At 46.6% G+C, this 24,691-nt stretch overlaps 2 protein-coding genes across 3 annotated transcripts; one reads left to right on the top strand and one right to left on the bottom strand.

Moving 5' to 3' along the window:
* Positions 1–3,248: 3,248 nt before the first annotated feature.
* On the top strand, positions 3,249–19,202 carry LOC114060146. Of its 2 annotated transcripts, none has more exons than XM_027889393.1 (6): positions 3,249–3,544; positions 11,922–12,389; positions 14,918–15,058; positions 15,454–15,519; positions 16,066–16,156; positions 16,501–19,202. In XM_027889393.1, the coding sequence occupies exons 1-6, from the start codon at positions 3,490–3,492 to the stop codon at positions 16,706–16,708; spliced, it is 1,029 nt and encodes a 342-aa protein (XP_027745194.1). In that variant the 5' UTR covers positions 3,249–3,489; the 3' UTR covers positions 16,709–19,202. The 2 variants fall into 2 exon arrangements, with proteins under 2 accessions (XP_027745194.1, XP_027745193.1); XM_027889392.1 differs by having other exon boundaries at positions 11,919–12,389.
* Positions 19,203–19,498: 296 nt separating this feature from the next.
* NUDT2 (nudix hydrolase 2) lies at positions 19,499–24,544 on the bottom strand. Its single transcript, XM_027889394.1, has 4 exons — positions 24,427–24,544; positions 23,807–23,860; positions 23,057–23,215; positions 19,499–20,591 (listed from the first exon to the last, which is right to left on the bottom strand). The coding sequence occupies exons 3-4, from the start codon at positions 23,187–23,189 to the stop codon at positions 20,278–20,280; spliced, it is 447 nt and encodes a 148-aa protein (XP_027745195.1). The 5' UTR covers positions 23,190–23,215; positions 23,807–23,860; positions 24,427–24,544; the 3' UTR covers positions 19,499–20,277.
* Between the last annotated feature and the right edge of the window lie 147 nt (positions 24,545–24,691).

The raw sequence follows: 24,691 nt of genomic DNA, 5'->3' as shown, positions 1-24,691 counted from the left end.
GGCAGAGAGCTGAAAAGAAAGCCAATGAGCATTTGCACCTTGCCTGAAGGATGTTAGCCAGGGAGAGAGGAAGATTACACTCCTGAAATACCAAACAAACAGGGAGCCCCTCAGAACCCCAGTCCTTCTCACCCTGCAGACCCAGTGCAAGTTTTGCCATGTCTGTTCTGGGGTGACACTAAGGATACAGGATTGAGCTCGGATTTTAAGCTGCTTGCTGGTGTCCTTGGTGTCATAAAGTACCTTGCTGGCTCCCAGGCTGGAGTGAAAACCTAAGAGACAGCCATGCTATTCCTGAGCACCCTAAAGGTTTCAGGCTGGCAACATGTTTGTCTCTCCTTGCTCCCCAAGCTGCTGTGTGCTGGAAAGCAACGCCTGTCCCACACCAGACAGGGCTGCACTTGGGTGTCTGGTGAGTGACCCCTGTGTCTGAAGATGTGGTGGTTAGTACCATCAGGAGATGAAGTTTCACCTGATCATCACTTCACTCTGATTAAATTCACCACGAGTTGCAAAACGATGAGAAAAAGCAATGCCCCCACCAAACTGATGATGGAGACAAGAACAAGGCTGTTCCATGGGACTTAGTTGTCAAGCACTAACTGATATGGAAATTACATGACCAAGAGCCAGCAATTACAGGACTATCTTGCTCCACGTGGGAGAGGCCACAGCTGGAAAACAGTTTGCTGTCTCCTAGGGACAGCCCAGGAAAGGCTGTGGAAACTATCTGAAGAAAGCACCCCTGTGCATGAGGCTGCACCATGTCACAAGCAAGGCAGTGCACTGGGGAAGAACGGGCTCTAAGGCTACAGAGCAATTGCATATGCAAATACTTTCTTGCATATAAAAGACATAAAGCCAAAACGGTGTCCTGAAACCCTAAAAATCTCAGTGTCTGATGTTCAACTGATTCCTTTTGGTCTGTGCTGGCAGGTTGCTTTTAGACTGACCACTTTTCTCCAGGGCTTATACAGGGCACTGGTTTCTGGTTTGGGCTCTCCTCAATCTGGTGTGAAGAGGGTGTTCAGTGGCAGTCTGACCATGCTGTATCTCATTAAGAGATTGCCAAGGCCATAAAAAAAGATTTGTCATTGGATCCCTCAGGGGTCTGTAGTGGGCCCAGTGGTATTTAATATCTTCATTAATGACACAGAAGATAAGTTGAAGACTTTTCCTTCCATTTCTTCCTTCTCTTAGGGCAAGGAAGTGAGTATGGCTTAACAGCAGCTGGGAGAGGTTATCTGAAGCAAGAAGATACCCTTCAAAAAGCTCAAATCACACTCTGGAGAAGAAAACCCCCTGGATTTCCTGAAGGTTTTGCACAGAGTTTAAAAGACCCCAACAGAAAAAGAGGGCACTCAGAATAAGGAGAAAGGTCCTGGCAGAAATTAAATATCTGCAGAAAGAAGGGAAGCAGTGGGAATGAGATTGTGATCATTCTCCTCAAGGAGGTGACAGGGCCTTGCCCAGGGCAAAATCTGAGCTGCTTATCATGCAGATAAGCATGATACACACTCTTTTCTCAGTTTTCCCCCAGTGTCCTCTGTGGGACTCTGGTGGATTCAGACCTGGGGTTACACCTGTAGCCTGAACCTTCATGGTCCTCCCCATGCCAACACTACAACAAAAATCCCTGAGAGCCTCTCTGTCTGTCAGGAGGAGGACACCTCCAGGCACATACAAGGAAAGGCTTGCTGGGTATTTGAAAGCAACTGCAACTGAGTGGATTGGAATAAATCTGGGCTTTAGGAGCTAAGAGACAGACTTCATGGCTTTGGGCAGATCAGAACCTCTGCATGCCTCTGTTTCCTGTGTATGGAATGGACAGAAGGGCCAGGAGGAGAAACAGGAGGTGTGCCAGCTCTCAGAGTGAAAGCAGTAGCAGGATACTTGGTAGAAAAGACAGCGACCTTTCCACCAGGATATTTGCTTCAGTGTTCTCCATCCAGTGGAGAGACATCTTTAACCTGAGCTGTTTCCTCCCCTCCTTCTCCTGTGGGAGAGACACACTTACCCAAAAACACACCAGAGAGTGTTTGCATTTTCAGTCCCAGTCATGCGGTGCAGAGTTTAACATCTGCGCCTTTTAAAATTAAAAATGCCTGGTATTTAGTGCAGCTTGACCCATTCCCACAGGGAAAAGAAACCAGTAATCATAAAGAAACCAGTCCCGTGTTATTTTTCTTGAGCACAGTGCTACAGTCAGGCGGGAGCAACCCCACTAGGACAAGAATTTACCCCACCCTTCCCCTTTGATTGATCACAGGATATCCCCTGCTATATGCACATCCACCTGTGAAGAAGCCAGTCTACTTTGAAGCCAGATCCCCCTTCTGATAGTGGGAAAGCTGGGAGCCATCATCCCAGGGCTGGCAAAGAGAGATTTGCACCATTGCAAGCCTATGGCCTAAGCCTATACCCTTGCATAGATGCCAATACCGTGCTGTTTTAGTTTGACAGCTTGGCCTCTAAAGGAAGCAGCTCCCAGCCCTCCAAGTGACTCCTGGCCTCACAGGCAGAGCTGGGAGATGCAACATTGGTGCCATCAAGGATTGAACACCAAAAGTAAAGGTGAAACATTTTTAAGTGTTTTTAAGACACTTGAAAGGTGAGAATGACCCCAGGTGAGAATGACCCCAGCGAGCATATGGGACAGAAAGGAAAGGATGTGGCTGAATGGGAGTATCTCACTAGCAAAATTACAACTCTCACTGCTGTTTCACCTGTCAGCTTTTGCTGCTTTTCCTCCGGGAGGGATGTGTGGTTTCCCAACTGTGCAGAGCCCAGACTGATCCATGAAAAGACAAACTCAACCCAAGCAACCCTTGGGGTGACTATCAGAGCAGACCCACAGCAGGATCCTGCTCCCCATCCAGGATCTCAACTCCCCCTTCCATCACCCTCCTTCTCCAGGACCTCCACAGCTGGTTTGTGAGGTTTTACCTCTGCCATGAACTGGTCCTAAAATCATCTTGGTGGGGATAATTCTCTCTAGAGACGAAACGACCCCGTGACAGCACAAACCAAGTGCAAGGTTTCAGCAGGCACATCCCACGCCCCTCGGGGCATTCCTGCCGAACTTTGCTTTTCCTTGCCAGGCCAGCCCTGCATCCTCCTCTGCTCCCAGCCCTGGGAAGGCAGCCTGCCAGCCTGCTTAGCATGCGCCTGTCATTGCTGGGAGCAACTGCTGCTGCTAAGGAGCCGAGCTCGGAGGCCACGAGCATCTCGGTCCAGTGTCCCCCCCCAATCCTGGCTCGTCATATGATTTCTCCTAAGGGATAACTGCTGAGCAGGACCGTGTCTCCAAGCTGATCCTTTGCTGATAAGCCGGCTGCCAAGCCTCCAGTGCTGAGACAAAAGAGTTCTTCCCTTCCCAGCAGGTTTTTCTGCTGTGAATGACAGAGAAAGGGGGAAAAGTGAGCTGCCTGGCACTGTTCGTGGGCAAGAGGCTTTGGGGCTCCTTCTCTCCCGCTGTGCAGGCAGACCATGGAGCTTTTCAGGCTGAGCCTGGGCTGTATTTGTCTTCTTCCTTGGCTTGAGGGTAAGTTTCTCCTCTTTTGGGATAGCTGTAAAGTAGGAAGAGAACTGCCTCACAGGTTTTAACCTGCTTTTCTGCTGAACTATTGTTTGGGCTGCAAAGCTCTGAACCCACCAGCTGTAAAACAAGTGCCTCCAGGCACATTTCAGGGCAGCATCTAAAATGGGATTAAACACAGGGCTACAGAAGGGTGAGGGACAGGTTGGCAAGGTGCTGGGATGGCTGGGCCAGGGACACCATGGCATCAAGCCAGCCACTTTTATAAAGTGCTTTTAAAGTGCTAAGAGTGGTGGATGAATGAACCTGCTCTGGGAGGGGGGCAGGCAGTAAGTGACCTCCTCAGCACTGTGTTGCTCCCTGACCCAGCTGCTCCTTCCCAGGAGAAGTGAGTGGGCTCAGAACATGCTGGCAGCATGGAAGAGGGTGGTGGGAAGGGCAGCAGGACCTCGATGTAATTGTCCTGTTCCTGTGGTGGGGGTCTGGGAGTGGGATGTGCTGGGAAGCTGCAGTGTCTGCACTGCTCACCTCTGTGGAACATGTGGAGTATTTTGCACCCAAGCAGCCTTAGTTCTGGCATGCATGGGTAGATCAGAAACGCAGAAGCCCTGTGGAGTGTTAACTTACAGAGCAGGAGCGGCGCTGCCCAGGAGCAGCTACCTGGGAGCGGTGCTGCCCGTGGTCTCACCCACCCCATCATGGGCACTGGGCAGACCTATTTTCTTTAAAAATGGGCACATCCCCTAAGCACTTCCCTATTTATTATGCCTGAGATGTCAGTTGAAAGGGACTCATTGAAATAAACCCCTGAAGTGCTTCAAAGGCTCTTTCAGACCCTGAATCTGAGAGGAGGACAGCCCTGCAGTTTTGCAAGTTACCTGCTCAGAGCTGTTCAAAATCCCTTGACCAGAGGACTACAGCTAGTTGGGCTGCAAAGCTGGGGTGTTTATGCCTTAACAAACCTCAGACTGGCAGATCTGACCAACTGCTTTCCATTCCCTGCTCCACAATCTCTGTGTGTGCGTTCCCTGGGATGCTTTGAGCAGTCAGCCCCCATTTTCCTCTGCACCCAGGTCAAAGGACAGGTTTGCGCTCCTACAGGTTTGACTTCTGCTGTTTTTTGCATGTCCAAACTTTCCAATTAGAGTAAGTCCAGTGAACCGAGCCTTTCATTTTGTAAAGCCCCAGGCTGAGGGTATGTCACTGTACTATTAAGGGGTGATGTGCATCTTTTAAAAGTTAGAGGAGATCTAGTTAGGACCTGGAGATAACACCATGGTGGAATGTTAGGAAAGCAGAACAGCCTTTAGGGTCTTGCTCTTTCTCTCCCTCTAATGTAGATCTTGTCCAGTGTCAGAAGAAAGAGATTTTTTTCTGTTGCCACACAACAGGAGCCTCATGACTGTGTTTTATTCATAAAGTATGGAGGATCACAGGACATTTTCCTTTCCAGTGTAATGGTTTTGGTGACACATGTGATCAACTGCTGCTTTTCAGCCAGATCACTTATAAAACCACAACTGTTTTGCCGGGAAGGAATTTATCTTCCCAATACCTGGCAATGCCCAAAGAAGCTCAAAGAGCAGAGCACAAGTGTGTTCTTCTTGGGACTGATCTCTCCCCACAGCAGCCTCTTCCCATTCCCTCCTGCCTGGGGCTGCTGAGTTTTAAGGCTGCTGGCAAGTCGGAAGTGCTCGCTCTCGGCAGACCTTTGAGGGTTTGTTTTCCTGCTGGAAACTGAAAATCCTGGAATTGCCTGGTCCTGGCAGCTGCTTCTTTAGAGAGTATGGGGAGGGAGCTGAAGCGTTTTCTTACAAAGTCAAACCTAATGGCAACTCTGTGAGGTGGGGATGGATGGGTGGAGGGAAGTTGGGCACCAGAAGGATTTGTGCCTATACAGACAGAAAGAAAACTGCTGAAATAAGACTGCATTCAACACCTACTCTGGATCCTCATGCACTAAGCATGAGGCTGGTGGTGGCTCTGCTCGGCATTTTGGCCTGATACCATATCTTAGGAGCCACTCTCCTCTCCCTCAAGCCCATGGCAGTGCTGGCTGCTCCCTGATCCCTCATGTCCCAACCTCAAAAGACAGCCCTAAGCAATTTTGCATTAAACGGGAAGAAAAGCCAAGCTTATAGGACACTTCTCCTTCCCCTTTAATTTTCCAGTCTCCAACTATTTTCAGCTTGGGGGATTTCCTGACCATGTTGTGTTTAACTCTTCAGTAGCTATCAGATCTCCTCCCCTGGCTCGTGCAGACTCTCCCTGGCAGCAAGGATGCACAACTCCTGGGTGCAGAACCACCTCCTGCACACTGTGAGCCTTCCCTTGGCACACCCCATCCCCTCTGGGATCAGTCCTTGACCAGGCAGCCCCTGTCCATCCTTTCCAGACCTCTCTGGATTTTATAGACACTCACCATATCCTCCCAGGGACTGGTTTTCCCCACTTGCACCAGCTTTGTGGTGACTTCCCAACCTCCCCAGCTTCCCATCACTTATAGATTTTTTTTTTTCCATGCCCCAAACATTCCTTATTTTCCTACAACTGCTGTGCTCACCCAGCTCCAGTTCTGCCTGTTCTGCTGGGCCCGATGGGCAGAAGCCTATTTGCTCTCCAGCAGTGACTCACCAGGCTCCATCCAGCATCATCCTCCCCCCAGGGAGATTTGCCACATGTACTGAACTGCCACGGACATTTGTGTCTATAAACTTTACATCCAAGCAAGCACAGTTGAAGGCTGAGGGAGGACTGGGGCAAAATAAAGCAAATGGTTCCAGTCAACAGCCAGTTTAAAAAAAAAACAAAAAAAACAAAACACAAAAAACACCTAATCTCACCTCTTGTCATGCTGGTGTTGGTTATAGAAACAGAAAATAGAGTGCCAATTTCACCACTCCCCTGTGCACATCTGGATTTCCTGTCTTTGACCAAACACGTTCACCATACTTAGGACAACAGGTGCCTTCCAGCAACTTTTATTTTTTTTCCCCACATAGCTCTGGGCTGGAGTCTGCCCAGGAAGTAGGCAGCAGCTTGCTCCTTTGGATGGAAGGAGATGTTTCCATGTGAGGGATCTGCTGATGGGGCTACATTCAGCTCTGCTCCTACTCACTTACTCAGGGCCCTGTTTGCCCGCACCTGACAGCAGCTCAAACTGATTGCCTCAGTTTGATACAAAGTTCCTACAACTGATCAAACAGAGCGATGCCAACACCTGCACCAGGAATCCTTCTGCCTTACCTGGGAGTTTCCCTCTTCTGCTACTGCATCACCTCATTTGTATCTCTGCCTGAAGGAAGTGGTACCAGCAGTACCATAATTAGTACCAGTGTATAGAGTGGTGGTGTCCCCATCACCATACTGTGCAGCTAAATTTGGCCTTCCCCACATTTTCTGGTTAAATTTTACTTCTTTGGGGCTGGGGCTATTTCTGGTTGGAACTGGAGTCCCTTGTAGCTCTTCTTAGAGCTAGGGCAGAGACTAGCATTGCTGTCAGGGTAGCTTGAGAGGATGTGAGTCTTCCAAAGCCTCTTCCCATCTGATGCTCTTTGAACCGCTGCAAATAGTCCAAGAAGGCAAGGGGAGCCTAAATCCTGGGAGAGCTGATATTCAGGGGAGTTATGCAAGGAGACAAACACATGTGACGTACATGAGAATTGTGTGGGTCAGTCTCCATTGGTGTATGCTCTGTGGAGAAGATAAGATCTGCTGCAGTGGAGAAGAGTGGAGGCAGATTAACCTGAGATTAACCTCTCTGGGTTATTTTACCAGTAAGTCAGGCCATGGTCCTGCTGGGTGCAAGGTTTCTCAGCCATGGTGCAGGTACCCCCTAGGGCTGTGCTCATTTTGGGTGGAAGCAGCAGACAGCCTGCAGACATTTCTCCCAGCCACTGTTGCCACTGCCTGGGTCACTCGGGATGAGCTGCTGTCACACAGTGGTACCCAAAAAGAGACACACTTTGGGAGGTCTTCTGGGCTGTGAAATGTCCCCACAAAGCAGTCCCTAAGAGAGGTGCCATGGCTGCTCCAGATGGATACCTGTCTTTGGGGACAGGTAGATGCAAGAAAAGGTAAATTCCTGACTGTGACTCAGCACATATCTCTGTACAGGAAACATCCACTTGGCAAAGAGAATTTGAGCTAAGAAAAAGATTTTTCCAAGTGTTAGGAACCCCACCAGGGAGGACAAAAGAGGCCAAAGCCAATGCTGAGATTTCTGGGTGACCTGGAGTGTTTTGGGAACCTGTGCTTGCTCAGCTCTGACTTGGTTCCCCCCACAGACCCTTTAGAGAGGACAACCCACCCCAAACCATTTGCAAATGTCTTCTATGAAGCCACCAAAGAAACGGCAGAAACGCCTAGGAACAGCAGAAACTTTCCCAGCCACACTGGGATTACTGGTAACCAAGGCTTTACTGGTGGCATTACCTTAATTAGGAACATTGCAGGGCTTTTGCTCCTAATCCTACATGGAACAGCATGTCCTAAGGGTGGCCATGCTGCAGAGAAGCAGGGGGCTATGTTTGCTTGCTTTTTCTATCTTGTAACCAGACAGAGAGGCACTATCATAGGACAAATGAGCTGGCATCAAGAGCCTTGGTAGAAATTGTTTATTTTGTACCTAAAAATATGAAGAGGCCTAAGTGTTCAAGTATGAGCAGCTCAAAGCAGGCATCTACTTGGGCTCAGTGGACAAGGCTGGCATTTTCCAGAAATGCTGGGTCCCATCCTCAGGGAGTACACTGGATGCTCTGGTTGCTCCAGGTTAACATCCCTAAAATGTTAGGGCTGCTGCACCACTGGACACTGGGACTTGACAATGTTGGGAAAAAGAATGTCATCTTGCCTCCTGAGTAAAGATTCTTAGTGCCTGATGTGTATCTCAAAGTAAACATACTTTAATTGTGTGGAGCATGTTCTTTAGAGTGGAACGTAAAACATCAGGGGATGTACACAGAGAGCGAAACACTTGTCTGCTGGCTGGGTTAAACAGCAACGCTCTCTTAAATGTAATAAAAACACACAAAACTTTCAAATGGACAGTCATTGCCAAGCAGGGCAAAGAAAAAAAAAAAAAACAGCAGAGATTCTGGCATGTTTAATAATAAAACCTGTAATAAAAAATAGAGGAGAAAGACTTAGATGAGGAACCTATAGAGAGCACATAAAAGCTGTCAACAGAAATTTTCAAACATAGCTGCAGTAGGAACTTGGTGGGGGTAAGGAGGTTAATAAACAGATGACATAAATGTAAGAAGGGCAACCAAAAGTAGGCCAGTGTGGAAAGCCTGAATGGATTATAGGCCCCACTGTCCGGTGCTCACTTCAAAATGGTCAGGCAGTCACTCTCTGCAGTTTGAAGAGTGTTATCAAAAAAACTGGCAACAGAGGAAGTTTTAGGAGGGAAAAAAATCATAAATAATCCTGTGGCAAATGACCAGCCCAGATGGCATTCACACTGAGTTACAGGAAACTAAAGATGACATTTTTTATACTTCGAAGGAGTGTGTAAACTCTTATTTAAAGCAACCTCAGCCCCAAAGGGCTGCATTGCAGCAATGATGTCCTTCTCAAGAGGCATCCTTACACAGCCTGGGGAGATCACAAGGCTTGATTTTGGCACCAGGGAAGTCAGTGGAAGCAAAGCACAGTATTTACAGACAGACAGATAAATATGAGAAAAGCCAACGCAGCTTTTTTAACAGAGATGTCTGACATCCATGAAGGCATCAGTGAGCTCATAAATGGGGTGAGCTGACCAAGACTTTGTGCTTTTGTTTGCAAAAGGCTTTTTGATAAGATTCTTCCACCAAGGCCCTTAAGAAACTCCATTCTCATGGAGTAAGAGAGAGGTTTAGCCCACAGGTTGGAACAAAGAGCTGGAATAAGTTGACAATGGTGACAGCAGAGTGAAGGTATCAGCAGGTGGTGACAAAGATCAAAAGGGGTGAATAATGAAGTAATTAAGTTTGCTGATGCCACAAAACTATTGAGAATAATAAAGCCTGACGTTGACTGTGTGGAACTGCAGAAGGAGCTCATAATACTGATGGAGAAAAAAAATGCTGGATTTTTTTACCTTCTGAGTTGAAATATACAATGTAGTGTACATGAGAAAAACCATTTTAAGCACAAATGCCCAGTGATGCTCTCTGAATAAGTTCATACAGACCACTGGAACAGGCTGCCCAGGAAGGTCATGCCATCTCCCTCTCTGCAGACATTCAGAACCCACTTGGACATGTTCTTGTGTCCCCTACTCCAGGTGACCCTGCCTTGGCAGAGGGGTTGGACCAGATGATCTCCAGAGGACCCTTCCAACCCTGACAATCATGTGATTCTGTGATTTTTGGAAGAGGGCACTGGCATCCTTATGGTCTTGAGTGAGATCTTCACTTGTCTGATTCTTACCCTCTTCCTCTATTAGCAAATGCAGATGCTGGATACAGGATCCTGGGCTCAGCAGATGTTTTATCTGACCCAAAACAGTTGTCATATTCCCCTGTTACATTTTTTTAGACAGCTCTCGAATCATTATTTTGGAAATGGGTTTCTCACAGTTAAGCAAAGATGGAAATCCAGAGAATTCTGGATTTCAGATTCTAGGGGAAAAAAGACAGGTGGGGGGGGGTGGCAGGATTGTGTTCATCCATTTCAATTTTCTACAGATTATGGGAGATTATATATGAGATATTTCTCCTGCCTTTTGAAACTGGAAGAAACTTAAGTTCAAAGTGCATTAAATATCTTACTTATACCCAGCTCTTAAAAAAGGGTTAAAGAGAACAGGACTCATGAGCTGTCCACAGAGAGCCCAGAAATTGCATTTCCATTTAGGCACACTGGCTTGGCAGGAATTGTCTGGATCAGTGGCTATCACAGGTCCACGAAACTCAATATATCAGTGCAGACATGTCCATCCTCATCTCAGAGCTGGTGGATTAGTACTGTGGTTTCTGGCTGCCTCTCCCCAGGCATTCAGGACAAGCAGAAAGCCCTGATCTGTTTCTGATTTAAAAGCCCTCAAGGCACTATTAATACATCAGAACTCCAGAATTTCCTGAGAGAAAAACATGAGAGCTCTCTTAAGCTATTGTTTATACCCTTGGTATTGTGTACTGGCTTCTGTTTATACTGTCACTTATTTTTTCAGATACTGAGCCAAATACTTGCTATCAGAGAAAAGTATTGTTCTTTGCTCTGGGAGGGGAAACTCTGCAGAAATAGTTTAGATAAAATCAGTGTTCTTGCTTAACATCACTTTTCAGTGTCCTCCTACTCTTTATGCTCTGCGCTGTTTGCTTAGAGGGTTTTTATAACTCTGCTGCTGGGGAAAACAGGGGAAAAAAAAGTCACTGCAAAAGCTGGGAGTTACCATGTGTTAATTGTAATGAAAAGATTTCCAGAATGTTCAGAAACTTGAAACTTATTTCTGTCCCTCTGTCTTAGGCGTAAAACACAAACCAGAAGGTACAACCCCATCAGTGATGGATGGTTTGGCATTTAACATTTTGCTCAGGATGTTCACAGGCCACACCTGATGATTTTATGCTGAAAACAGGGGCAGTCGTCCAGATAACGTGACAATATCCATCCTAAGTCATCTGAGATGCTGGGACGTGTTGCTCTCAAAAGCAACATACAACTACAGAAACTGCTTCGAACTGTGTGGTCGTTGTGGGATGGCTGTAATGTTTCTTACAGAGGGGTTGTTAAAAGCGGTACCTTCATGCCTGGGGTGCACAGACCAAAGTCAGGTGTGCTAAATACAAGACAATTTCAAAGCTTACATGAGCTGTGTCAGCCAAGTATTTACACATTTCTGATGGGATATGGTTTTATCCTAACACTGCTTTAACATCACCAGAAGCCATTTAATGGAAAGTGTAGCCTCAGATGGCCTAGCTGGCCCCAGATGAATAGCACTGGGGGAATTTCAACTGCTTTCCTGTAAGAAAGATTTGACCCAGGTAGGGGCAAAAAAATCCCAAGCCATGTAATTATTTTGGAGGCAGGGAAGAATGGGTACCTAATTAAAGCAGTTGAAATACTGAATTAAATATATATAGGCAGGTATATTTCATAGAATCATAGAATTGTTAGGGTTGGAAAGACGGTAAGTTTTTTCCCCATTAGTGATATGGCCTGTTATTTTTCTCTAGCATTGCTCAGGTCTATTTGCACACCGTATTTTAAAGAAATGCCATTCCAGGGAATTAGGAAGCTGTGGGAACTGTTTGATCTGGGCATGTCCACCCAGGAAAGGACTGGTGGGTTATGTTCTCCCCTTCCCCAGGGCATTTACAATGTCTGGTGCTCAGACATTTACCTCAGGCATGCACAGATACTAAACCGTGCTCTGATTGTACCGCAGTAGCGGCGGGACAAGGCTTTCTCATACGGAACACCCGCCTGGAAAAGTGCATTCGTGTCTCCCTCCACGACACCAACAGCATCAGCCTGGCCAGCTGCAAGGCACACTCCCAGCAGCAGCAGTGGAGCTGGGACCCTGACACCAGGACCATTGTCAGCCTCCAAACGAAGCGGTGCCTCTCGGCCCACAAGGCGCGGGACAAGGCTCTGGTCAAGCTGGAGCCCTGCGGAGACTGGGAACGCCAGGCGTGGTCCTGCAGCAAGAAGGGACACTTGACTCTGCAGAGTCTGGGCTTCCACCTCAGCACCCAGGAAGGAGGCCACAAGGTCTTTGTCTCGAGGGAGAAGGATAAACTCAGCAGGTGGAAGACTTTAGCAGATGAAACCATCTGTGCTGCTGCCCGGACAGCAGCTCGGAGGCCCAGCAAGCCAACACAACAAGCTGTAGACACACCTGTGTGGATCTATGAAAGTAAGATGAGGTAGATTTAGCATCAGATAACGTCTAACTTACATGTCACCCAAGCCACCTAACACTGGGCTTGCATCCATCATTCTAACTCATGTTCAGCTCGGCCCCATCAGGAGAGATACCAGATGGCTCCAGCTCAGCCCCACTCAGTACCCCTGGCTCCCCAGCTGCTGTTCAGTGTTTTCCAGAAAGCACACACCACCTTACAGGGTCAGGTCTCTAAAGCCCAGCTGCATTTCTGATGACAGGCAAAATATTTCAGAATGCACATAATATTTCAGGTGCCCTTAGGAAGCAACAGTTGAAACTGCTTCAGCCTCCCAAGCCCAGAACAACGAAGGCAGTCCCACAAAGTCAGGTGCTTTGGACTTTCAAAGGGCTTTTAGTGCTTTGGGAGCTCATTTTTGGTAACAAGACAACTGGAGGCAGCTGAAAACCTCTTTTAAACTTGTATGAATTACTGAAGAACAGCTATATTTGAAATCAGAAATTGTTATTTGAAAACAGAATTGTTACATAAGGTACAGTCATCTCCCTCGAACAATGCACCTTTCACTAATGAAACCATAGTTCTAACCTTCATTCCATGCCCTCATGGTCCTCAGAAGTGAACCTTGCTCCTGGTGCCTCAAGTAACCACAAAGAGATTAGTGAACACAGCAATCAGTGGGAGGCAGTGTGCTGCTCTCCCTTTGCAGTAAGAAATCCTGTAAGATGACATCAAAAATTATAAAAAATCTGGTTTATATTATCAGTTTCATGGCCTTAATCTTTGAGAAGAGAATCTAGTCTCTCCCTTCATGAGTGTTCACTAGCGTCTGCCTAGATGGGACACAAAAAGGGCACAAACCCTGCTCCTGTCATAGTTTTAGGTGTTGGACACGAGGCTAAAAGACAACAGGCATGGTCACTGCCCCACAATGTGACTGTCATCATTTGTCACATGCTCAGCAAAGCCCACTGCTGTCAACTGATAATTCATGGACCAGTTTGTTTCTCTCTTTCATTTAATCCCTTCTATAAAGAATGGTGGTTTCAGGACTTTTCTTGTAAAGTTTTGCACAAAAGCGAGACCTGAAAATCACATTCAATTCCTCCCCTCATCCACTCCTCCTCTCATTTCTCCCACTCCAGGTACCAGAAAAGAGCTGAAGAGGCTTTACTGTGTTTGTTTGTCCTCTCTGTAGGTTTTGAGGCTCCCAACCTTCCTGAGGGGAAATTATTTTCCTTACCTTGAGGTTGGTGGCCCAAAGAGATTTTGAGCTTTGTAGAACTGAGAGAAAATGTGATGAATCTGTTTGGCATAAGCAGATGGTTTATGAGTATAACCTTTTGACACAAAGAGGTTATATCTAATTTTAAATAAAAAGAGATACATTAGCTGTTTGGGCTGCCATGTGAAGATACAGTGGCCTTTTTCACAAGGTTTTTAATTAGCCAACTAGAAGGTTAACATGTAATTATCACTGTAGTCACAAGTAGTGTTTTGTTTAGCATGAAGTTAAATATGGATCATACAAATTAGATACCATAACAGGCTAGTTAAATATAGGCTAGGAAATGCGTAGAACATTTAAGATATGGGAAAAAGGCATGTGAAAAGGGCATTTGCATTCCCCAAGGCACTGCTCCTGGCAGCCCAGAGCTGCCTCTGAGCCAGGATCCCCAAATAAGACTGTGAGGGTAAACACTGAGCAGGCTTTGAATCAGGTCGTGCCAGTCAGTGTGTCTCATGCAAACTAATAATTATCCTATCAATCCCATGGTTCAGTCTAGTGGAGGGAACCTCTGACCACTCACTAACAACATCAAAGTCCTGTGTGTTTGTTCAGGCATTTCGTATCCAAGTTTCAGTTGATCATCGACAGAAAACTTCTACTTCGGCAAGTTATTCACTCAATAAATTACACCTGTGCAACCACGGATGCCACAGGAGGGGATGGGGGTCAGATAGGCAGCAGGGAGACCTGAAGACATGGGTTTCTTGATCTTGCCACACGTATCAGTGCAGGAGAGGGGTGAATTGCTTGCCCCAGGAATTCCCACAGCCTCCCCTCTAGCAGCAGGTGCTTCCCCACATGACCTACTCCTGCAGTAGGACTGGAGGGCAAAGGAAGTTGTTGAGCCCTGTAAGGGGTATGGGCTACTTAGCACCCTTTTCATCCCATTTTTTCATCTGCAGTGTTGGTAACAGCTGTGATTCTTCCCCTTGCCTCTTCCTCACATGTCATCCTTTAACAGATAGTAGTGTTGCACTCATCCTTTTCAGAGACCATATTTACCACTCTGCTTTGGTTGTTGATTCAGTCACGAGATTTTCCTTTCACCTTTAAAATCTGTGAGAACTGAAGGCCCCTGATGCACAGGAGGAGGTGATCCTTACTGCACCACATGTGTTTGCCTTGCAGGGGAGACAACCAAACCAGCAGGAATGGGTTCCCTTTCCTTGCTGGGCACTGAGCATATCCAGGTTCCTGTACAAAAAGTAAATGACAATCACACAGATCTTTGCTTTATTTTCTTCCAAGCTAAAACCATCGATTCATCAAAGATCGATGCTGTGGACAAAGAGCCTCCTGTGATCTTGACTGACCCACCTCTGGCTAACAAATGGAACAGCACAGTGTCTCCAGTGAGGACCAAACAGGCACAGCTCCCAGCAAATGAGGGTGAGCATTTTTCTGAATGCGTATGTGAGAACAGCAGGAAGGCAAGTGTGGGCAGCTCTTTGAGGTTACTCAACTGTTTTCAGTGGACTGAGGACTTCTGAAGAACTTCATGCGTACCACTGAGTGCTTTCATAAACATGCTGAGGTGTTTTCCCTTGGCGAGCAGTTCAGTGATGCGGCCACAGCCTTAACCTGGAGGAGGCACAGCCATCAGATGTTTTAGGAGCAACAAATACCTGTGGCTGGGGAACACCAAGGAACAAGAAAGTTTCCTTTTCCCTTCTGGGTCCATACAAAGGGGATTTGTGGTTACAGTGCAGCCCCAGGAGGAATTTGAAGTTTTCTCTGGTCCAACTGGAAGCTGCTAATCTGAATCGCTCTGCTTCTTCCCCTAGATGTATCCCAGAATCACTCTAAGAAGCATGGAAATCGAGGGAAAAACTCTGGGGCCAGGCTTGCAGGTAGGTCCAGGGATCAGCCAGAGGAAGAAGGGACCAGGTTCATCAGTGCCCCTGTCCTTCCCATCACAACAGAGATACATTCCCCTGGGTACTGCTGAGGATGCTCAGTAGGAAGAAGGGCACCAACTTACCTGTCAGAAAGACTCTTTCTAAAGATAAAACAAATCTCCACAGGCCTGGAGTAAAAAAGTGAGTAAAAACATGTAAATGTTTTGTTCCAGCTCATCAGAAGAATTAGATACCTACTTAATAGCACCTGCTGCCTTCCCCCAGCACTTCTTATTTCGCATCAGAAAGCTGCAGAAAGGAGAGGCACAAATAGTTATTGTCTTCAGAGCAAAAAAGAAATCCTTTTGAGGACACTTTCAATAGAGGGATGCTGTGCAGTGTAAAGCAGCTGTAAGAGGTTGATCTTGTAGACAAAGCACTGGTATCTGCCAGTCTTCAGGGACATTGCAGGTGCTTTTTTTATGTCAATTGTGGCTATTGCATAAGAGCAGGGATACATCCAGCAAACACTTGATGCATTCTATGATACCCTTTCAGGCACCAACTGGAAGACAGCAATGCTGGTCCTCAGCCCCTTGGCATTCATACTGGGATTAATAATACTGACACTCAATGTTCACTACAACAAGTAAGTGAGATTCGGGTTCATTCAGTCTGCCACGAACAGCATTTTAGAACAAAACTCGAGCACTTCAAAACAAAAGGTCCTGCTCTTGGCAATGCCCTTCTCCATCTCACACCTGATGTCTCTGGCTCTCAGCAGATGTGTCTGCTCACCAGAGACGTCACCCTTGGTGACACCTCATCTCTGCCACCCCATTTATCCATCTCACTCGCTATCCAAATGCAGTCACTGATGCCAGCTCCTCCTCTCCCGCACAGCTGACACCACCCTGAAGGACGTGGCATTCCCAGTGAAGCCACCAAGCGACAGGTGGGTGCAGTTACGTACCCTCTTCTCTCTCCTGCTAGGAAGAAGAAAATCCTCTCTGCCCTGAAGAGCTCTCCAGCCAACAGCAGCAGAGCTGACCTACGGGAGCCGACTCCCTTACGAAGGGGTCCCCAGCCATACCTTCCACCATCCCGCTCCCCTTCCCTGAGGCACGGAGAGATCCTCATCGAGTGGAAAGACGGGACTGTCACTCCTCTTTTCGACAATGTCAGTTATCAAATGGACTAGCTCCAAAGTAACAGAGCTGCTGTTCCACCCTGTGTCACTCTTCCCTCCAGGAAGAATGCCACCACAGCCTCCCTGTCCTTGCTGTTTTGACAGTAAGCACTGTTTGGTTTTTTTTTTTTTGAACACTTGAGTACAATCTGCTTGCACAGCACAGGGTTGAAGCAAGCAGCGTAGATTGTTTGGTTTGTAGAGGCACATGCTGCTTAGCAATGCCAGAGCTGCTTTAACCCATAACAAAGCCCAGGTTTACCTAAATGAAGCTGAGACTTTTCAACAGCTTCAACTGCTCATTGAACCAAAATTCTAGATTACTGAGCACATGAGAAAGTAAATCTTTGAAGACAAGGTATAAGGGAAAAAAATGAAATCCTGATCATCCTCAAGTTCTTTTTGAGATAAAACTAGATGCCAACAGGCACAGGAGCCTGTCAGTTATGTTGTCAGTGTGAGAATATAACTAATAAGCACTACTTTCAGGACTCAGAAAATTATAGTCTCCTCCACATATCTGCCAAAATACTCATCCCCCTAAGTTGTCAATTAAGTAATAGCAAACTATTTTTCTAACTTAAAAGGCAGCACTCCATTGTCCTCTCTGCACGTCTGCAAGAGCCCTGCTGAGAGAGCATGTGCCTCTCCAAATACTTCCATATTTAGGATGTACTAAACCTTATTAAAAACACACATCCTCCTTTATTAAATAGACTGGCAAGTAACGTCAGTCATGCTTATTGGGGATATTGCATATAGAGCCACGTTATACCAGCTTCAGTCTCTGATCTCCTATAATCACATGGAATAGTCAATGAACAGATGCATTGCTCCCTTCAGAGCAGCAATATAGTTTGGGTTTTTTTCTGGACGGGAGTAAGACACTGTTTTCAGCCTTTACACTTCTTGTTTGAGCGTAATTACCTGTGACTTTCACGCTCAGTCCTGGTCTTTTCTCAGTGAAAACTTGCAATGTCTTAGTGCTTTCCTAATATCCACGAGTTTATGCTTTTCTTCTCTCTGATTTTGAGATGATGTAATCATGGCTATAAGTCAAGAGTTACTTGCACAAAGAAATACTAACACCAGGAAATTACAAGTATGAGCTGTGTCAGTGTTTTTGTTCAGCAGAGCAAAGAAAGCCATATCCTCATGTCTCTTACTAGAACAGCTCTTTTCACTTTACCTAAATTAGGTTGTTCTGCTATTTCAGTGTGGCTTGGACTTCTTCAGAGTTGGATTTTATTTAACCTATGGCAGATGAATAAGGTTCCTCTAGGGAATTTAAAGTCTCTTCTTTTTTTTAAATTTTTCTTTTTAAATATAGATTCACAGCCTGGTAAAAGATTTACTGCCATGAGATAGTATTACAAGCAAAAACATAACTATTCTCAAGAAAGAAAATAAAAGCCCAGTTGGGTTCAGAGCATGAAAATCATTGAGGTCAGAAATAAATGTCTTCCCCAGGCGTATTATTCCATAATTATTTACTGGAGGCTTTCCCAGACACTCCTTGGAAAAATAATTTACTACTAGACATAGGCAGAGGAAGAACTCTTTCTTCACCAGTGAGCAGTGAACACAAAAAAGAATCAGAATTAAATTATGACTTTCCAGTATTTTCACTTTAAAACAAATTCCAAGACTTTGGGGTCAAGGTTCCAAATCCACAAGCATCATTTTACTTAAAAAAATTCGTGGGAATGCATTCTGTACATAAATACCTCAAAATGCACACGAAGTGCCTCACCAATCATGACAGTTACATCCCTTACACCTTCTTCCACCACAGTTAAGGTGCCTGCCTTTGAAATTTTGTCCAAGGAGCACATCACCTGACAGCGCACAGCACCGGTCACCCTCCAAAATCTGGACACGCTTTGGGAACACTGAGTAAGCAGTGCCTTTAAAAGGGAAATACTGGCTTGGAGTTCAGCTCCTTGCTTTCCAAAGCAACAACTGCAATGTGTTCATTACTGCTGAATGGGCAGAACCGATGACTTGTTAATGACTCTCTGTAACTCGTACTTAATATGCTAATCTTGCTCATAAACACCAAGGCAGCAACACCATTGTTTACACAGCGCTGATTAAATGATAGCTCCAACAATAATGAAAAAACAAGACTGAAGCAGCACAGGCTTTTAACTCTTCTCTCACACTGTCTTTAACCTTTTGTTATTTCTCACGAGTTTACCTACATTAGATGCTAGAGACCAAATGTTGCAAGGTGTGGACAGAGGAACTGAAGGTCTGAGTCTTCATCAGGAGAGGTCTTAAATGTTAGCCAAACATACATCAGGAAAGACTCCAAAATAGCTGATTCTGCCATGGGGCTGGACCCTGTGGCAGTGGGATTCACCTTTCATCCTCTGGTTCTGAAGTTAGCTGAGAAACACTCAGACCAATTGCACAGCCTGAGTGCTTCCACTTCTGCAACCACCTGAGTGAAACGCTTCTGAACAGTGTTCATAAACAAAATAAAACCTGACTGTAAAGTGGAGGAGCATTGAAGTTGTTTATGTGTGTGTATATATATCTGTATAAAAGCCTCCTTAGAGTGCATCCTTTTTTTGTGTATATATATATATGTATATATACATATATATAAAGATGCACTATAGGAAGGATTTTATAAATTATTCCACAGGAAGATAACAGGAAGAGTAATGAGCAAGGCACTCCAGTCATACTGGTACTGACATTATTAATGGATACTGCACCAAAAGATGAGTGGCTGCAGCCACAGAAACACAGACAGCAGTAAACAGACACAAGATTGCACATAAGCTTAAATACCCTGTACAGAAAACATATTAACCACACAGATCTCCCTTCCTCACCCCCCTGATAAATGTACAGCTAAGATGTCTGTTAGAGATCAAAAAATGAAAAGAAAGAGGCCAAAGAAGAACTTCAGGTTTACCATTTAAATACTGCACCTCAACCATTTACTAACTTTTTGGATGGAAAGCGTTCTCACAACAGTGCGTTAGGGATGTACATAAATTCATGATACAAACAAACAAGACCTGAAATGATTTGACAAGTGATCACAGCATCAGTGATAGAGTTGGGAACACAACTATTGCTTCCTCATTTGAAATGCAAGGTGTGACTTCTGCAGTAAGAATTCTGTTATTAAAAATCTCCATATGCTCATTTTCTCAACTCTGTAGCTCTACATCAGCAAGTCAAGATACATCAAGCACTTGATTTTTCAGAAAGACCTGTGGTTGTTCAGCACTTCAAGGGAGGAAGAAATAAAAAAAAAAAAAAGAAGGAAGAAAATGAGACAGGGACAGAGGAAGTCTTTGTTAGATCTGGGTTTCAATTCAGACATGTCTGGCTCATGTTTCAATCACATCATGCTTTTTTGTGTTAGCTAGAGGAGACAAAAGCACAAGCTCTTTAAAAGCTCCATGTATCTTCACTGAATTTCTACAGATTTAACAGAAAAATCTACATTTCTGCAGCCATGTAGTTCTTCCTACAACTTAAAAACAAACAAAAAAACCCTGAAAAAAAAACTCAGGCCATTTTCCTTCAGAAGTTCCCCTTATCCTTCACAGAAGCCCTTATTCTTTGGCGCAGAGAAACTGATGTGCTTCTTTCAGCGTTGCCTGCATGTCCTCATACTCTGCCAATTTGCAAGCATCCTCCAGCTTCAGCCACTGGAAAGCTTGGTGCTCCTCTGACAGCTTGATTTCTGTGTTGCAGTCCTTCACTTCTGCCAGCCAGTAAACCACGGTCTTGGGTTTGCCATGGACAGGGTAGTGCAGCTCCTTCCTGTAGCCCTCCACGAGGGTGAGCTGGCTGGCCTGCAGACCAGCCTCCTCCTGCGTCTCCCTGAAGGCTGTCTGCAGGTCATCCTCCCCTGGGTCCACGTGGCCTGCCAAGAGGGTGGAAAAGTCAGTCGCTGAGAAGGAAAAGTTCAGTCAACAACTGGGAAACACTGGGAGACAAAGATGGGAGCACATGGCAGGTGATACGGGGCGAAACGGAAACTGGAGAGCAGAGACTGCCTTTCCAGCTCGTGGGTCTTGATGTGTCTTTGCCTTGTGGCCTTCAGGATCACTGTTTAGCCCACATCTTCTGAAGCCCCCAGTGGCCTGTCACCACTAGACACCTTGTCCTCCCAGTCTTCCTCTCCTCTTCTGGAGCACTTTACACCTGTAATGTTCTACCTTAGAATACACTGAGGACTGAGTCCATCACGGACGTTTTGCCTCCATCCTGTTAGAAGGGAGACTGCTCATCTTGCAAGCATCTTAATTCTCTCTCAACCCTGCCCTCCCATATAAGCTTAAGGCTCAGTTCTGCAAAACTCTTACTCATGCCAACAGACCAGAAACAAATGCCCATTTAAAAAGTGGGTTTAATTTATGCAGTCAGGGTCTTTTTTTAATTTTTTTTTTTCTCTCCCATATTCCCCCTCTGAATCCTCAGGGCCAGTCCTTTCACCAGCTGCGTGGTTCTCCTCAGACACATCATTTATTTTACGTTGCTCAGAACGAGAGGTGCCACTACAAACAGCGGATAAATATAACACATCCCCAGCCGTTTGTACTTTTGTTGAGAAATGTCAGATTTGGTTTTCTCATGAAAGCTCCAGACCAGAACATAAATAGAACAAGCCAAGCAAGACCTCAAAAAAGCAACATAGCGTGAGTTGGGAGGTTTCAAAAGGGGGGGGAAAAAAAAAAGCTAAGCTTTATTTTGCCTCTGTTGATAACCTCAGACCTAAGCTCAGAAAGTTTCCAAGATGTACAGTGCAGTCTACCTGCTGGAGAGAAAAAGGACTGGTGGTGGTACCTTGCAGGACAGCTTTCAGATCCTCCCAGCTGTTTCCACTGATGCAGTTCCAACACACTGAGGAAGATAATGAACCACACATCCCTTTCCCTTCCCATCATCCTTGGCTAGTGCAAAGTCACAGTTCTAGGGGCAGAGATGAAGCTGATGACGTTCACATAGGGAAATCCAAGCAAGTACAGTTTAATCCTATAGGATTGCAGCTGCTTAGGGAACTTTTAAAATAACAAGGTACCACCTGTAGCTGCAAACTGCCTTTCGTGTGTGCTTGGAAAGACAATTACAACCTCACCTTCTGGCTCCTGACACACTGAATCTTTGTCAACATCACAGACAAGTTATGCACATGGGCAGATTCAGACTACAGGCAGGAAAGACTTCTTTTACCAAGAGAATGGTGAAAACATAGGCACAGGCTGCCCAGAGGGATGGTGGAAGCCTCATCCTTGAAAACACTCAAGGCCAAACTGGATGGGCTCTGAGCAACGTGCTCTACTTGATGATGTTCCTGCTCACCTACCAAAATGCCGAGAAGTAATTTCAATTGCTTCTGCAGAATAACTGTTCCCAGGGAGCCTTTTCACATGGGTCTCCTCTCACAACAATCAATCATGTTTTTTAGTTTTCTAGTTTTCCATTAGGCTGCAAACTCAACTCCCTTAGGCTTTTGGTGCAGCGGACAAAGGGGGAGGTTTGGAAAGTTTTGTTCTTTCCCTTAATAGGAGAGCGTAGTTGATACTGTTTAAAAAATCCCCCCCCCTCCCCCAGTTTGCAAATTCCCGTTTACAAATTGCTGCAGGCTTTAAAAGCACTGCATCTTACAAAAAAAAAAAAAAGTAAAAACTATCAGGAATAAATGTCAGACGGTAAAAAACAGCACCTAAGAGTATCTGCAAGGAACCTGAAGTATTTCTGTGCTGCCCTTTTCCTGGTATGGAGGCTGTGACTGTGTACTGCCAACGACTGGCTCTGCCGCCTTTCTTTACAGAGGAGGTGCTGCTCTTTGTCATGGGGATCGTCTTCTGCTTTGGGACCTCACTGATGGCTTAGGGGAGGATAGCTGACAGGAGAATTAACCTTATCTGTGCCTCTCATCTCCAGTGCATTAGGCGATGGCCCCTTGCAGACCGTGCCCCCTCTGGTTAGACACAGAGGTCAAACAACCCGGTTAGTGGTACCTGACAGAGGATCAGGTCTGAGCAACAAGGTAAAAAATTCACTTTCTACCTCAGTGGCGTGCTGAACGTCTGCCAGAAACATCAGATACCTCAGGAGCACGACTGGGTGCTGCCCGCAGCCCCAAACCATATCAGTCCTGCCCAATACCTTATACAGTATCCTTTGCAAACGACTTCAGCCTCGAAACTCCCCCCAGGCAGCTGCAGGAGCGACATCATCAGACAAACACCATAGCCAGCTGCTACTCTGGGCTGGTCACTGCCTCCCTAAGCCGAGCTCAGCAGCACCGAGCCAAAGTCCAGCCTGCAACATCACACCAGGTCTGTTATCAGAAATAAAGTGTGTTATCAGAACAAACATCACCTTTGGGCGGGGTCCAGTGGTGGGTGCCGTAGGACGTCTGCAGCAGGAGGTACTCGATGCTGTCGGCGACCTTGGAGGGCGGTCCTGGCTGCAGCCTCCTGTAGATGATCAAGCCACAAGCCCTCACAGCCATCCCCCCTCTGCCAAATGCACCGGGAGCTGTGGGACAGCACAGGGGGGATTAAGGAGCAACACAAAACATGGAGCTCAAACAGATTATTTGCATTTAGCCAGCAAATGTATCTCAGCAGGGCTTAAAGATGTCCATCCCTCTGTAGTTACCACACAACCAAACTGCATATTATTAACTATCTTTGAATTGTGAAAAACCAGAATCCTTTCCTTTAAAAAAGGAACTTACATAAAAACTGTTAAAAAAAAAAAAAAAGGTTATCAAGAAGCATGAAATATGACCTGCGTGACTTTTTTATTTTTGCTGCTGATATATTATGGTATATTACAAACCATATTGTAGGGAGGGGGGGGAAAATCATAAAGCAAAAGGAAAGCCTTTTCCACTGCAAAAATCTGAAGGCCCCGTGCAGAGATAACACTTCAACATTACTGGAACTGGCATACAGAAATAACTGCCCCTGCAGCAGAGAAGTCCTCAGGATGTCAGCAAGAAAATGAACGGGAAAGGACAGGCTCTCTGCTCTCTGGGCAAGAGTTAAAGCTGTTATACAAAACTAAAAGCTTCTTGGCATGTGTATTAAACACTGATTTGATGTAAACCGTAAAGGAACACACCTCTCAAGTGATAAATACGGTCATCAATAAGCCACGCAGCCGGGATGTCTGGTCCTATACGGAGAGAGGGAAAGCGATGGAGCTAAAGGTCTGGGCGATTCCCAGTTTCAGGCAAAGCTTTCTATTTTGACAGAGATGCACATTTCAACAAATAATAACTTTACACAACACTGATCTATCTTCCCTGGGACGCCAAGCGCGGCATCGTGTGACACCTCCAGATTCCAGAGCGGGATAACCCACAGCACTGAGCCCTTCGCAACCACCCCGGCCCCTGGACGGCGCTCAGCTCTCTCGACCAACCCCTTTAACCGCCTCCATTAGATTCTGATCAGCCGCGACAAGAGCAAACCTCCCCCTCCGGCCCCCGCAGCGCCGGGACCAGCCCAGGGGACCAGCACCACCTCCCGTGCGCGCCGGGAAGGACAAGGGCAAACCTCGCCAGGCCCCGCACGCCGCTGCTCGGCGCCCCCATCCTCGCCCGCAGAGGGTCACCCGCCGTGCCCCGGGGAGGGGGAGAGGTGTGGCGGGACACGGGGAAGCGGGATGGGGAGAACTGGGACGGGGGGAACCGGGACACGTGTCCCCCCAGGGCGGCCGCCATCGCCCCCCGCCCTCACCTGCACTTCCGGGTCCCTGAGTGGGCGGGACGCAGCGCACGACTGACGGTGGCCTCAACCAATGACAGCGCCGCCAGCGCGGGCGGGAACCACTCCCGTCTCGCTTCTCCCTCCCTCTCCCGGCACGCATTAGGCCCCGCCCTCTCCCCCGTCGAAGCCTCTGATTGGTCCCTCACCGCCGGGCCCCGCCCCTCCCGCCCCTCTCCTCTCTCCCTATTGGCTGGCTGGGGGCGCGAGGCTGCGCGCGGGCGTTTGAAGCGGGAAA

The sequence above is a fragment of the Empidonax traillii genome, unplaced genomic scaffold (genome assembly GCF_003031625.1).
Source record: "Empidonax traillii isolate 1590-97213 ecotype Southwest subspecies unplaced genomic scaffold, ASM303162v1 scaffold262:size680716, whole genome shotgun sequence".
In the NCBI taxonomy this organism is placed as follows: Eukaryota; Metazoa; Chordata; class Aves; order Passeriformes; family Tyrannidae; genus Empidonax; species Empidonax traillii.
The sequence above is the reverse complement of the archived record's forward strand: the minus strand, read 5'-3'. Positions and strand labels throughout refer to the sequence as shown.

What these genes read in the sequence shown, in the direction of transcription:
- LOC114060146 (XM_027889392.1), top strand. Translation starts at nt 3,490, where the DNA reads ATGGAGCTTTTCAGGCTGAGCCTGGGCTGTATTTGTCTTCTTCCTTGG. An exon ending in TCTTCTTCCTTGGCTTGAGG is followed by an intron (nt 3,545 to 11,918) that starts GTAAGTTTCTCC and finishes ATTGTACCGCAG; the next exon opens with TAGCGGCGGGACAAGGCTTT. An exon ending in ACAGCTCCCAGCAAATGAGG is followed by an intron (nt 15,059 to 15,453) that starts GTGAGCATTTTT and finishes TTCTTCCCCTAG; the next exon opens with ATGTATCCCAGAATCACTCT.
- NUDT2 (XM_027889394.1), bottom strand. Translation starts at nt 23,189, where the DNA reads ATGGCTGTGAGGGCTTGTGGCTTGATCATCTACAGGAGGCTGCAGCCA. An exon ending in CCACTGGACCCCGCCCAAAG is followed by an intron (nt 20,592 to 23,056) that starts GTGATGTTTGTT and finishes CCCTCTTGGCAG; the next exon opens with GCCACGTGGACCCAGGGGAG.